The sequence below is a fragment of the Brienomyrus brachyistius genome, chromosome 7 (genome assembly GCF_023856365.1).
Source record: "Brienomyrus brachyistius isolate T26 chromosome 7, BBRACH_0.4, whole genome shotgun sequence".
NCBI lineage: Eukaryota > Metazoa > Chordata > Actinopteri > Osteoglossiformes > Mormyridae > Brienomyrus > Brienomyrus brachyistius.
This window is the reverse complement of record NC_064539.1, coordinates 29,661,487-29,676,117: the sequence shown is the minus strand read 5'-3', so window position 1 is coordinate 29,676,117 and position 14,631 is coordinate 29,661,487. Positions and strand designations below refer to the sequence as shown.

At 50.8% G+C, this 14,631-nt stretch overlaps 1 protein-coding gene across 1 annotated transcript; it reads left to right on the top strand.

Annotated features, from left to right (window-relative positions):
- The first annotated feature begins 434 nt into the window (after positions 1–434).
- Positions 435–14,332, top strand: zmiz2 (zinc finger, MIZ-type containing 2). The gene is made up of 17 exons (XM_049019407.1): positions 435–714; positions 1,611–1,810; positions 2,604–2,787; positions 3,562–3,783; positions 5,222–5,422; positions 5,528–5,626; positions 5,715–5,883; positions 6,071–6,212; positions 7,258–7,468; positions 8,038–8,143; positions 8,235–8,392; positions 10,673–10,740; positions 11,417–11,485; positions 11,742–11,986; positions 12,707–12,876; positions 13,643–13,879; positions 14,122–14,332. The coding sequence occupies exons 2-17, from the start codon at positions 1,626–1,628 to the stop codon at positions 14,227–14,229; spliced, it is 2,574 nt and encodes an 857-aa protein (XP_048875364.1). The 5' UTR covers positions 435–714; positions 1,611–1,625; the 3' UTR covers positions 14,230–14,332.
- Positions 14,333–14,631: the final 299 nt, after the last annotated feature.

Genomic DNA, 14,631 nt, shown 5'->3' with positions numbered 1-14,631 from the left:
GCACCGGCTCTGTCTCTCCTGGGCAGGGCTCTGCAGCCTGTGATGTCATAGCCCCCCCCCTCCCAAGGTGTCGGTGGTCCATCGCTGACCTCCTGGGATTCTCTGTGTGTGTGTGTGGTGGCTGAGCTAATTATGGGGAAAAACTAGTACAGACTTGCTTCATGCAGCTAAAGTCGCACAGAAAATTGTTGGAGTGCCCACACACACACACACCACACACACACACACACACACATACACACACACACTCCGCCGGAGGTTGGCCCAACCCCTCTCGCCCGTCTCCAAGTGACAGTGGTGTCTCCATGGAAACAGCAGAGAGCTGGGGTTTGGTATTTGCCTGACGCTGACACTTGCAGTCACACTGACTGGCCTCCGGGGGGACCCTTGTGCACAGGTAGAACACAAAGGAAGATGTGCAGCCCCCCCCCCCTCCATGCCTGTCCCTATGGTTTAAAGGGTCATAAATATCTACCTTTTGGGACAGATTGAAACAGAGCACCTGAGAACAGTGCGGGGGAAGAGATTATAGCCAGTACTAATAAACGTGGATGTCATTCACAAAAAGGCACCAGCTGATCATGTGTGTCTATCCACAGCGACGGCTCCTTCCCGTATGACCCTGTCTCCTGGCAGCAAGGCACCAATCAACCGGCAGGTTCCCTCTCCGTGGTAACAACTGTGTGGGGGGTGACCAATCCTTCGCCCAGCCAGGTAAGGCCGGTTGGACCGCTCTCCCGAGAGCGCATAAATCATCCCGGTTTCCCATTGGGCCTCCTACGGACCAATCACAGGTCCCAGTCTGAAAGGGTTGGTCTTATTAACATGATCGCATGAACGGTTTCCATGATTAGGGTTTGTATTTAACCGGCATCCTCACATGCTGGTGATGTCGATATATTATACGCGGCAGGAGCCTTTTCTCCTCTTATTTCCCGCTGAAATGCTCTTTGATAGGTCAGTCAAATGAGAAACCAGCAGCCCGCAGTAAATGAACAGAAACTCTTTTGTTATAATTAGCATTTAATCATCTCAAAGCAGCGATTGTCATGATAGCTCGTCTGAAAGGGACGACTGCGCAAATGAGCTGTTATATAAAAACAAACGCTCAGTTGTGACTCTCTAATCATTAGCGCGGAGATGCTGGACAGCGTGTGCACCTGTGTTTAATCACTGCCTATACAGCCGTTTGTTTTTTCTTGACAGGGATGGTTTCTGGGCCGCAGTTTAAGTAACCTTTCCCGCTTGTTTCTAACCCCTCCGATAAACACGGTTAAACAATGATAAACACCAAGGCTCTTTGTGTACCAGATGGGTTTGGCCTCGTTAGCTATCCAAACGAGCGGGCTGAATGTCCTCCTCTCGGCCGTAATGCCGCTCCTGTTGTCTTTACTTGTCAAACAGAATTAAGGCCATTAGCCAGCGCCTCTCTGTGCTGTTGAAGGTGAATCCTAACCCGCCCGGTTTCTCTGTGGCCGTGCGTGTCGGGAGGGTTACTGGGCAGGAGCGGCCTCCGCTACCTTCTCTGTGCAAATTTGCTGGGAGCTGGATCAGCGGGCGCCTGCCCCGCCCACACCCGGCACATTCCCATCATGCCCTTCTTCCCACAGGTCTTGGGTGCTCCCATGGGCCCCGGCGGAAACTCAGCAGGTGGCCACATGATGTCCGGAGGCGGGGCTGGCATGAGCTCGCCGCAGTTCATGGCTCAGCAGGGCTACCCCGAGGCCAGCAAGGGCTACATGCAGCAGGCGCTGTACGGCCGCTCCGGGGGGGGCTATCCGGCGGGGCCTGGGCCCGGATACGGCGGCAGGTGAGGCGGAGCTTCCGCTACACCAAATTTCCTGCAAAGCACCATCTATCCTCCTTCTATGCACTTGACTTTCCCAGCCATATAAATCCCACGGCTGGGATGCACTAACTACCCCCCTTCTCCAAACACATGCTACTCCACTTCTATGTATTCCTGGGTGTTTTCGCTGGTTGTGCGTGTGTGTGTGTGACCGGGAACCCAGACCTGCCTCGCGTGTGTCTGCGCTGCCTGATGTCATGCCTGCCCGCAGACAGCCGTCACTGCTGGGCTTTCGCATCCCCCACCCCCGTCTGAGTCACCTCCTGCCCCCCCAGCACCCGGCAGCTCCACAGTCACGCTCCTTCGCTGGGCACCAGCTGGATTTGTTTGCATACTAGAAAATTCTCTGAAAAGGTCCTGCTTGCCATTCTGAACGCCTGGCTGATGCTGGGTTGGGCTGCTGCTAGCGACGTGGATCAGCGCATGCAGCCATGGCGCTCTTATAACCCATGATGCCGTAACGCTTGCTGATGCTCTGCTATGCTTGTCGTGTCCTTATGGCAGAATCTCGTCAGATCTGTTGGAAAAACACTGAATTTGGGGTGAAGGCTATAAACCCACTGTGGGTGGGATTACTGTGTCATTCACAGCCTGATTGCCGAACCAGCTTCTCATTGGTCGCATTATTGATTGACAGCACGTGATAATCCCGCCTCCTGGCTTTAAGTGGCTCATTGCTCCAGTATCTATGAATCGTTATTTATGAATCATTAAACTGGGGGTTTGCTAACCAGTGCCTGTCTGTTTTTGTCAGCTACCCTAACAGCGGTGGGGGCTCCATGGGGATGCCTCCCCACGGTGTGCGCCCGCCAACCGACTTCACGCAGGCCGCAGCCGCCGCTGCAGTGGCAGCCGCTGCAGCCACAGCAACAGCAACAGCGACGGCCACAGTAGCGGCCATACAGGAGAAGCAGAACCACGAGCTGAATTACGGGCCGGTAAGACATGGGGCAGCCAGGGATCACGGGGGCTGCGGGGCTGCGGGGCTGTGGGCGTGCTGACGGCTGAGGAGGTGGCACTCTGACAGACAAGGTGGAGACTGACCCACACAATGCGCTGCTCCCCCTGCTGGCTGCACAGGGAACAACGCAGCAGGATCTCAGCCTGTCTCTGTAAGAGAAATAGTTTCAGTTACAATATAAGGAAGTGGCATTCATTAAGGAACACCTCACTCACGCAGTTAAAGCTGGGTGTATTAGGTAAATGGGGTTTTCCCCCCCCGGTGGCTTCCAACACTTTGTAATAACATTGAACTTTGTGCTTGGAAAGGTTGAGGATCCCTGGTTTAAAGAATAATATGTCAGTTGCGTGCCAGGGAGTGTGCTGTGTTTGTAGATACACAGGCTGTATGTGGGCTTGCAATGGGAAGGTTGTGGGTTCAAATCCCAGGACAGGACCCACTGTGAACAGAATTCCATGTGTGTTTGTTTAAATGGGACATAGACTGTCACCTTGGATGAGAGCATCAGGCAGGCTAAGCTACATGTAAAATGTAAATGTTGGTGCCATTGGGGCCGGCGAGGTCCGGCTGCCGGTTACCGGCGGGAGGGGGGGGTCCGGCTGCCGGTTACCGGCGGGGGGGGGGGGGGTCCGGCTGCCGGTTACCGGCGGGGGGGGGGGGGGTCCGGCTGTCGGTTACCGGCAGGGGGGGGGGGGGGGTCCGTCTCCCTCACAGCCTCCTCTGTCTCAGTCACTTTATCTCGCTCTTTCAGATGGGTGGTGGCCCCTCCTACAACAGCCAGTTCCTGCCTCACACGGGGCCCCGGGGCCCCCCTGCTATGGCCCCCGGCGGCATGGTCCCCTCCCGAGCACCGTCCATGGGGCCTATGTACAGTGGGCAGGGCCAGAGGATGCAGCAGCACCCAGGCTACCCCGGCGCTCAGCCTGGCCCCCCCCGGCCACAGCACGGCATGAAGCGTCCCTATACCTCCGAGGTCAGCCACCGCCTGGGCCGGGACCGGCCCATATTTGCACTTCACAGATCCCGTTTGATCCAGTTTAGAACATAATTACACACTGGCTTTGGGTCCATTGGATGACACGCTGTAACCTGGGGACTGGGTCATACCATCTGTGGTCGTGTGTAAGGATGCGGGGTGTGGCTGAGGTGGCGTCGCCCAGGTGGGGTGGGTAATCTGCCTTGGGAGACCTTGCGCAAGGGTGCATATCACCCAAAAAAAAATGAAGAGGATGGTCTGTTCAGTGACCCAAGCGTGCCGTGATCATTCATCGTCCAGGGGAAAAGTAGCAGAAAGTTAGAAAGGAGATTGGACCCCGTATATATGCTGGGCAGAAACGGGAGCCCAGTGAACACAGTTTGGACTTGCAGTCCTCTTCCTTCGTAAGTTGAAAGTTCGTAAGTAGAGGAGCGTCTGTATAAACTCCTTCTCTACCCTGTGATGATCAGAATGATGATGAATACAGGTAACGGAAGAATTGTTTACTGAGAAAGTCCATAAATCCTTGGTACAGGATTATAAAGATGCTTAGATCACTATAAACTAAAGTAAAACACTTTTGTACTGTAACGCCATATATACCTGTCTATGTTCTTGTATCAGTATTGTAGTTTTTATTTATTTTTTATTGTTTTTTACATTTTATTTTCAATTTTCATTTGAAATCTAGCTTAGTTTTAATTTGGTTTCGGGGTGGTTTTCATTTTTATTGTGTATCTTGTTTAGTTTTTATACACTTTAAAATTCAGTAGTTTTATTTTTTAGGACTGATGGAAAGTTGCAGGACTTCATTAGCTACTACGGATTGTCGCGATATAGTGTTGTTGCCTATTTCTGAAAATCAGCAAGTGTATTATTTAAAAATAACGGAAAATATTTGACAATTGGTTCTTATTTAATTTCAGCTATTTTCGGAAGCAGTATTTATAGATTTTGTTGTAGTTAATGTTAACGACAATAACCCTACCTTGAGTACTGTACATAAAAAGTACACATTTAGTACAAAAATTCTTCTTAGTACAAGAATTAGTACAAAAAATTCTTAATATAACACCCATACCACACTTCATAAGCATTTCTTTTACGAGCAGTCTTACCCTACAGCGCCATCCCAGGCCTAGCAAGGTACTACGTGCTTGTCTGACGCGTTGACATAAGAAGTACAAATATTTAGGATTGCGGATGTTCCACCGCAAGTATGAACCAGGCCCTGTGCCTCAGCAATATGATTAGTTGTCAGTGTTGTGCCTCAGAATGGCTGCAGTGCGTCAGTGATTCCGGCAGGGCTTGTAAATCACAAAACACACTGCAGTTCCGTAGCTCCGTTATCGTTAATTCTGCATCGCTGCCGTGGTCGTGATTCTGAGCTGTGAGAGTCGTCTGTGTCGCCTGCTGACTCCTGCCTCTCTTCCAGGCGCAGGGTTTCCCTGGGCAACAGTACGGCCCTGGCGTGGGTGCTGGGGGTCCGTACCCCAACCAGGCCATGCAGTACCATGGCCCCGGGTCGCAGCGCCCTGCCCCGTCACCTTCCTATGCCGGCCACAGGATGCCCCTGCAGCCGGGCAACATGGGCCAGTACCCCCCAGGACCAGGAAACCCGGGACAGTACTACAAGGTAGGAGACCATCGCCCGCCTTAGTCGCTTCACCCACAGGGAGAATGAGCTAAACAGAATTGCCAAACTTGATTGTGATGCCGATTTTATTTTTTTTCTTCCCAGACGGAGTTCAACGGGCAGGGAAACTCCCTGTCAGCCCTGACGGCGGGTGGTGCGGGGGGTGGGGGCTACAATACTTTCAATCAGCCTGCCGTCAATGGAGTAAGCCTCGGAGTCCCTGTCTGCACAATTCCCAAGCATATCCCAGGTCTGTCTGGTCCAAATCTCACTCGTCTCCCCTTGTTCATAGCCGGGCCGAGGGATGGCAGGCTATCCCAGTTCGCCGCTCCCCGGGAACCCCACCCCACCTATGACGCCAGGCAGCTCCATGCCCCCCTACATGTCTCCCGGCCAAGACGTCAAATCTCCATTCCTGCCTGACGTCAAGCCCAACATGAACGCTCTGCCGCCCCCTACAGGTACTCACTCATGTTTACAGACACATGGGTCAGTTTGGTATACAAGGGATATATGGGGATCTTACAACTTTAAAAGGGGTATTAATCAGCATTTTTGTGCAGTTTGATTTCATTTAAAATGATTTGTCAAAGAGCACTTCATGGGTTTGGTGCTAATCCACCATATTCCACATCTTCCCCAACACAGGGAACCCCAGTGACGACCTACGGCTGACTTTCCCCGTGCGGGACGGTGTGGTTCTGGAACCATTCCGCCTGGAGCACAACCTGGCCGTCAGCAACCACGTCTTCCAGCTGCGCGACTCTGTCTACAAGACACTCATGTTGAGGTGAACTGGCATCGACTCCAGTTACTGACAGCGAAAAGGGCTTCTCTGTGTGTGTGTGTGTGGAATGCTGTTATGTGTACGAGAAAATGAGCGTTTTGCTTCATGGAATGTGGATTCTGCCTCTTCTCAATGTTCATTTCACAGTCAGCTTAAGATAGCTTGAGAGAGTCGATATCCTTGGCTTATACCGGAGAAAGAAAACAGTCGGGGCTCTCAGTGGCTGATCTTGAAGTAGAGTGTACAAATGATATTGTCCTTGGAACTGAGACAGAAATTTTATTTTATTTATTTGTTGTTGGGAATAAATTATATGGTGCTTTTCCACTGCTACCAAGAGTCGGTTTTCCATTGTAAATTATGAAAGGTGAACCTGCTCTGCTTGCATCGCCACCATATGATTGGTCGAGATGGATGGAGATGCCGATGATCTGTCTCAATATGATTGGATTATCTGAAGGAAGAAGGGGGCATATTCTGTATATTATTGGCAGTTTTGTACATTGCAATTTATTGATGCGATACCAGTAACCTGGAACTTTTAATTTCTTACCTCCTACTTAAAGTACTAAAATACGGTTGAACAGAATAGATTCCTTAGTCAAAAATGCTAATACTTAAGTCTAATGCTAATTCTACTAGCATTTCATGCTAACTTAAGTCGGCGGTTCTCAGAGGCGTGTTAGTGGAAAATTAACACATTAAATCATGATGTTCACTGTGTGGACAGTATATATGCATCCCTGAGATTTTACGTCACTCTCCAAACCCAGCAGCGCCTTTACCGAGCTCATCTTTCTGCAGTGGAAAACCGACGCGAGCTGGAATTGTGCCGTAACCAATGTCCCTTCGGGGTGTGGCTTGAGTACGGCCTGCTTGACCGCGGAACTAGAATTTCCAGGAAGTAAAATGTTAACTTGTGTACAGCAGGTCAAATACAAAACGTGAATCCACATAGTTCACCTTGGGTACAGGCTTAATCTAAAAAAAAGAATATTAATAGTAATAATAATAATAATAATAATAATTTAATCCACCCTGCACACAGGCCAGACCTGGAACTGCAGTTCAAGTGCTACCATCACGAGGACCGGCAGATGAACACCAACTGGCCGGCCTCAGTGCAGGTCAGCGTCAACGCGACGCCCCTCACCATCGAGCGCGGCGACAACAAGACGTCCCACAAGCCCCTGTACCTGAAGCACGTTTGCCAGCCAGGCCGGAACACCATCCAGATCACCGTCACTGCCTGCTGCTGCGTACGTGTTTCCAGCCTCCCCCCCCCCCCCCCCCCCCCCCGCTCTGTCGTTTTCCTCCTTTTTCTCTCCTTCCCTTCACCAAAAGGTCGTGGATTTGCACTAAATTGGCTCTTCTCCACAGCTACGCCCCACCTGCCTATGAATGTCACGCCCCGGGACCCTCTGCTACCATGCAGATTTAGGAGTGAAGTTTACGAGAGTGACTGAGTGTTTCATTATTTTGTTCAAGACAAAATCCTATTCTGATTTTGTCAAAAAAAAAGTCAAATTCTTTTTTTATTTCTGTCTGTGCCTACTCTCTCCCTGGCCTGAGACGTGGGTCGTTTCCCTTGAGTGTTTAGTCATGGACTGACTTCTGTAAAATATTGACACAACCTGATCAACCATAACCTTGATTGTTTAGAAAATCCAGCTCCATGCTGAGAATCAGCCCACTGAGCCAGTTTTTTTAGCTGGAATCGGGATCCTGTGGTCCCAGTCGTGGTCTGAATCCGCCCTCTGTCCCTGTGCCCCTTCCGGGTCGGGCGGCACTAGGCTGACACGTGTGTCCCTGTGCTCCTCTCTCGCAGTCGCACCTCTTCGTGCTGCAGCTGGTGCACAGGCCGTCCGTTCGCTCTGTCCTGCAGGGCCTCATGAAGAAACGCTTGCTACCGGCCGAGCACTGCGTCACCAAGAGTGAGTGTCACCCCTGCCCCACCCCCGGCCCCGCCCCCAGGCAGCCAGCTGTCTGAGCTGCACTGACGTGTCCCTCGCTGTCCCCTCCCAGTAAAGAGGAACTTCAGCAGCGGCACCATCCCCGGCACCCCCGGCCTCAATGGGGAGGATGGCGTGGAGCAGACAGCCATTAAGGTGTCCCTCAAGTGTCCCATCACCTTCCGGCGCATTCAGCTGCCAGCTCGTGGTCACGACTGCAGACACATACAGGTGGGCAGCGGCGAGACACACACACACACACACACACACACACACACACACACACACACACACACACACACACACACACACACACACACACACACAGACCTGTATTCATATCTTTGTGGGGACCATCCATTCATTTCATTTTCATAACCCAAATTCCAACAATGACAACCTTAACTTTAAACCAAACAAAATACAAGACTTTCGGCATTTTTAGTTTTTTAATTTTTATAAAATTGAATTTCCCTTATGGGGACCTAAAAAATGGTCCCCACAACGTCAAGATAAGAGGTTTTTATCATGTGCAGTATGTTTACATGCACACTAAGAAAATAAAATTGTGTTAGTCTGACTAAAACCGAACTTTTAAAGTATGTGTAAACATGTTAGTCCGACTGAAATTGTACTAAATCGAATTCCTTGTGATGCCCAGATAATACGATTGGGAGTCGATTTACTCCTGCATACATACGTTCGATCGGACTCAAACTGACCTAGACGCCCTGTGCATGCTCCATAGTCCCCCCATCCCTCCCCCCGCCCCGGGCTTTGACCCAGAAGTAACAGAAGAAGCCGGTATACAGACACGGCACGGGGCATAACTGAGGACGTACGAAATGTGCAGCGCTGTAAAGCCATCAAGTTCACTACTCACTGCGCTTTTTCTTACCGTCAGTTTGCTACGAATGTTTCAGTGCAGGGAGTTTAAGTCTCGCTTTGACATTTTCATTCTGTCAAAGGAAAATAAATCTAGCAAGTTTAATGACAATTCATTTTCAAGATTGTCAAGCATATGTTTAAAAATTAGTTTAAAGTTTACCTCCGCTGTTTTTGCCTGAGCGCTGCATGCTTTCTCCGAGACAATCGTAATCATTTTCATCCTTGCTGTTTAAATCAGTCCTAGATGGGTTCGAGAGAAATTTGTTGACGACCTTTTTTGTCTCAGAAATATCCCAATATTTATAACAACAAAATCACATTACAATATTTGAAAAAATTTGAATAGTGTGCTGTCATAGTATATTATACACAATATACAAAATACTTGACTTCTTATGCCCTCCAGATCTTGTTGTATCTGTTCTTCCCACCAGATCGCAGTTAAACCTTGTGTCACTTCATTTGTCCACACAGCCATTATTATAAATGATTTTTTTTTACATCTGTGACATAATAGGTCAACTGGAAAAAGCCCAATTCTAACAAGCTAAGAGGAGTCATATCGCCATCCATTGTAGCGGAGTCGGCATCATAGCGGAGTCGGACATTCTTCAGTCAATAAATCGATTCCCCTCCCATGCATGTACACTGGGACAGGGACAGTAGTCCGAATAAATGGTGTAGTCGAGCTGTAACTGTAGCTTGACTCAGCCGTGCATGTAAACATACTGAGTGTGGGGACATTTGGTTCCCATAATGTAATATAAATCTGACTCGCTCTCTCACACACACACACACACACACACACACACACACACACACACACACACACGTCCACTAAACAAAAGCCTTAGGCCACCAAAGAAACTTATAATTAAAGCTGTTTATTAGGGGAATAAGTGGATATTTGTTCAGAAAAGACATTACTAAATATCAGGATATATACTAAAATACAGTAATACACTAACATGGAGCAAGAATTTGTCCAAAATATTATGCATGCCTTGTTGGGTGGCTGGAGGAACTCGGCTTTGGTTCCCAGACCTCTTCTCGGGGAACCAAAGCTGGACCCATATGTATTTCCTCACCAGGTGTTGATGAGCCAAACATGCCAACAAATGCATGGATGTATTGGATGGTTGCTGCAGATCCTGGGGTGACTTTTGTGGAAGTTTCCAGATTTCCAGGCTACGATTTAAGGATTAAATGTTTGCAATGTTGTATAGCATTATTTTATCTTTTACAATACATTTTTTGAAAGTCTGTTGTTTCCTGAAATGCGTGTCTGACAAAGAGCTAACAGTGTAGCAAGCAGCCTCATGCTTTATCTCAAAGCTGCTCTAACTTGTAATTGGATGTCCAATGTGTTATGGGTCGATCAGATGAAGTTCTGTGACTCTTGGTTAAACTACGCTAACTCTCCCAAGGGGTGCCTAAGAAGGTGTGAATGAAGTTGCAATGTTACACATACTTTTACGTAACTTTGGTTAGCAGTGAGCTGTCTGTGGCATGCATTTAGCTGTTCTGTATGAAATGCAGCGTACTCTCACAGGCGGAAGGTCAGCCTTTAATGACTGACTGCAGAATCCCATGGTAATGATTAACCTGCCTTTGTTCTTCTAGTGCTTCGACCTGGAATCTTATCTGCAGCTGAACTGTGAGAGAGGAACCTGGCGCTGCCCTGTGTGCAAGTAAGACACCCCTGTCCCTGTGTGAGGGGGGGGTCGCGCGTGCTGTGTGCAAGTAAGACACCCCTGTCCCTGTGTGAGGGGGGTCGCGCGTGCTGTGTGCAAGTAAGACACCCCTGTCCCTGTGTGAGGGGGGTCGCGCGTGCTGTGTGCAAGTAAGACACCCCTGTCCCTGTGTGAGGGGGGGGTCGCGCGTGCTGTGTGCAAGTAAGACACCCCTGTCCCTGTGTGAGGGGGGTCGCGCGTGCTGTGTGCAAGTAAGACACCCCTGTCCCTGTGTGAGGGGGGTCGCGCGTGCTGTGTGCAAGTAAGACACCCCTGTCCCTGTGTGAGGGGGGTCGCGCGTGCTGTGTGCAAGTAAGACACCCCTGTCCCTGTGTGAGGGGGGGGTCGCGCGTGCTGTGTGCAAGTAAGACACCCCTGTCCCTGTGTGAGGGGGGGGTCGCGCGTGCTGTGTGCAAGTAAGACACCCCTGTCCCTTCACGGCCGCCACTCATTGTGTGAGAGCTGGCTCTCTGCAGGGGTCGCGCCGTGTGAGGGGGGGGGTGGTCGTGCGTGCCGTGGGGGGGGGTGGTCGTGCGTGCCGTGGGGGGGGGGTGGTCGTGCGTGCCGTGGGGGGGGGTGGTCGTGCGTTCCGTGTGCCGATTCCTGACTCAGTGTCGGTTTTTGCTTGTTGCAGTAAGACTGCTCTTCTTGAGGGCCTGGAAGTGGACCAGTACATGCTAGGGATTCTCATCTACATCCAAAAGTGAGTCTGCAATCTGCCCCCCTCCCCCCCATCCTGTCATCCCCAAAAGCAGCTTCATTAGCGTCTCTCAGCCATTTCGCTGAACGTCGTCTTACCAGGTTTGATAATATGTCCAGCAGGAAGAAGAGGGTCTTTCCCGCTTTGAGATGTTCCAGAATGTCTCCCCCTCCTTCCCATTTCCGTGGTCTGCTTCCTTTTCTTATCCCCTCCTAGTTTCCTTTATCTTTTATAACTTTTCACCTTTTTTCCCCCTCAGCTCGGATTATGAAGAGATCACGATTGACCCAGTGTGCAGCTGGAAGCCTGTTCCAGTGAAACCCGACCTACACATCAAGGAGGACCCGGATGGGCCGGCCCTGAAGCGCTGTCGAACCTTGAGCCCCAGTCACATGATCCTGCCCAGCGTCATGGAGATGATTGCTGCCTTAGGTCCAGCCTCCTCACCATACCTCTCTTTACCACAAGGTGGCAGCAGTAACACACCGGACTACCCAACCCAGAGTAAGAACCTTTTCAAGAACCACATTTATCATCTGTTAATCCAATTAAATCTTTTTTATGTTTTCATTCCCAGTTGACCTATAAGCAGCTGATTATTTCCACTGGGAGCTTTAGAGAATGGAGCAAATCACTTTACAGGATGAACATTGCCACAGTGCAGGATGTGCGTTACACCACAATTTAACACAGCCATAGCATCATTACTGGTGGACTGCTCAGAATACGGGGCGGCGTGGTGGTGCAGTGGTTAGCACTGTCGCCTCACACCTCTGGGACCCGGGTTCGAGTCTCCGCCTGGGTCACATGTGTGTGGAGTTTGCATGTTCTCCCCGTGTCGTCGTGGGGTTTCCTCCGGGTACTCCGGTTTCCCCCCCACAGTCCAAAAACATGCTGAGGCTAATTGGAGTTGCTGAATTGCCCATAGGTGTGCATGTGTGAGTGAATGGTGTGTGAGTGTGCCCTGTGATGGGCTGGCCCCCCATCCTGGGTTGTTCCCTGCCTCGTGCCCATTGATTCCGGGATAGGCTCCGGACCCCCCGCGACCCAATAGGATAAGCGGTTTGGAAAATGGATGGATGGATGGATGCTCAGAATACCCATGTAGCTGCAAACACAAGCAGTGGATATTAATTCCTCGGAGCATTTCCACTTGCTACCACAGAGGGCACCAGACTTCCTGTTTCCTGCTTCAACCTGCATCTCGCTGTTTCCCTTTTTTAGCCGGATCGGCATACCCCAACCAGCAGGGGTTTTCTGACTTCCCCAATGCCCCCGGAACCCCGACCCTTGCGGAGTTCTCCACAGGGCCACCTCCACTGTCCTACCAGTCAGACTTGCCCAGTGGTCTTCTCACCCCTGAGAAGCCAGCGGGGCACCCCATGCCTGCCCAGGTGAGCCGGTCATCTTCCTCATTTACTCCTTTTTAGGTTCTGGTGCTACTGCTTATACCACAGACATTTGCTCTGGGGTGTCAGGAAACACCACCCCCCCCCCCCCAGTTCACACCCTCACCCGCCATAAACACACCCTTCATAAATACAGCTGGTGTCTGTTGAGAAACACCCTATGCAGGGATTTCCGGCCCCCTGTGACGCTTTGCCATCCATAATGCACCAGGGCATCTAAGCAGAATAACCAGAATAACAAGTGTGGGGCTCGTCCTTGTAACCGAGCAGAGAGTAACCCTTAAGCTCCCAAACTTCTTTTTTGTTTTAATTACGTCTGAATCGCTAATTGAAAGAAATGGATGCACTGTGGTGAGAACAGCCCTGTCTGCAAAAAGGCAGTAATGGACGGAGCCTTTCACACTCACTGCTTTTGGTTTTCTTCTCCTTGTGGTACTGAACTGTCCAAATAAATATTTCTTTTTGGGTTTTTCTGGGGCTAGTGCTTGTCAGACGTCCTGTCGCTGCCTTCTGCCGCCTTCATTCTGGAGAGCTTGGCGGCAGCGTCTACTTGTCGCTCTCAGCTGCTCGGGGTCCTTGTTGTGCTCAGGCCTGCCTGAGGGGGGCAGCGTTGCTCATTTGCTGGCGGCTTTAGTCCTGTGTGCCGATGGCAGACATTCCCCAGTGTCGCCGGTGTCGGCCATCTTGATTCTCCCTGTTTCCCGTCTACTTCACCTCCAATGTTTTGCTCTCACTCTCTCTCTGAACCCAGATGGCCCACCCTGGTCGCATGGACCCATCCCATAATCCTCTTCAGCAGCAGCAGCAGCCGCCGCCGCAGCAACAACAGCAGCCTCAGCAGGGCCTGCATGGCGCCCCACACCTGGGGGGACCGGGAGGGCCCACGCACTCCCGCAACCCCTCACAGAACCCTCGCGTCCATGCGGACAGCTCCTTTGGGCTCGGTACACCAGGGGCCCCCGGAGAGGTTCCAGAACCTTCCCTGGATGTGAGTCCTTGAGTGATTGCTGTCGTTTCGGTTCCGGCCACATCCCCAGTTGTTCCCTTTCTGTAATGGGACATTGTCTCACTTTACTGGAATTCTCTTTTTAATCCTGAGCCTCTATAACAGAGTGTCTTTATGAAGTAGATGATGCCCTTCTGGTTACATACGCACCCACCTCCTCTGTCTGTAAGCACGGGTTCGAGAGCCTGACCCACCATGTGACCTCTGCGTCCATCTCCCTCCAGCTTCTCCCTGAACTGACGAATCCGGACGAGCTGCTGTCGTACCTTGGGCCGCCCGACCTCCCCAACAACAGCAACGACGACCTGCTGTCCCTCTTTGAGAACAACTGAGTCCTTGCAACTCTGTCTCCCATGATCCTCTGCAACACTCCAAAAAAGAAAGGGGGGGGGGGACAAAACGCCCAGCATCTTTGGAGAATTTTGCGGCTGGGTTGGGGTGGGGGGGGGGGGGGGGGGGGGGGGCTGTACCATTAGTCCAACTCTAGCTCCTCCTGTCATGAATCTAAGAATCTGGTGGGGGCACTGAAGGTGTTTTTAGAAAAATAATGTGACGTTAACTGCCTATGAACTATGTTGACAGATTTTACTGTTCTATTTTTAAGATATGAAGCCCTGCTTTGTTCACTGATTCGGAGGAATCCAGTAGCAGAAAGGCAGCCCAGCTGGAATACAGTTCATGAATGGAGTTGTAAGCACCGGGGAAGTCGTGTGTCACATCGAGAGCTTCACGCG

Excerpts from the sequence above, each read along its gene's own strand:
- zmiz2 (XM_049019407.1), top strand. The coding sequence starts at position 1,626 with ATGGGCCCCGGCGGAAACTCAGCAGGTGGCCACATGATGTCCGGAGGC. Across the intron at positions 1,811-2,603 it reads GGGCCCGGATACGGCGGCAG|CTACCCTAACAGCGGTGGGG; the intron begins GTGAGGCGGAGC and ends TGTTTTTGTCAG. Across the intron at positions 2,788-3,561 it reads ACGAGCTGAATTACGGGCCG|ATGGGTGGTGGCCCCTCCTA; the intron begins GTAAGACATGGG and ends TCGCTCTTTCAG.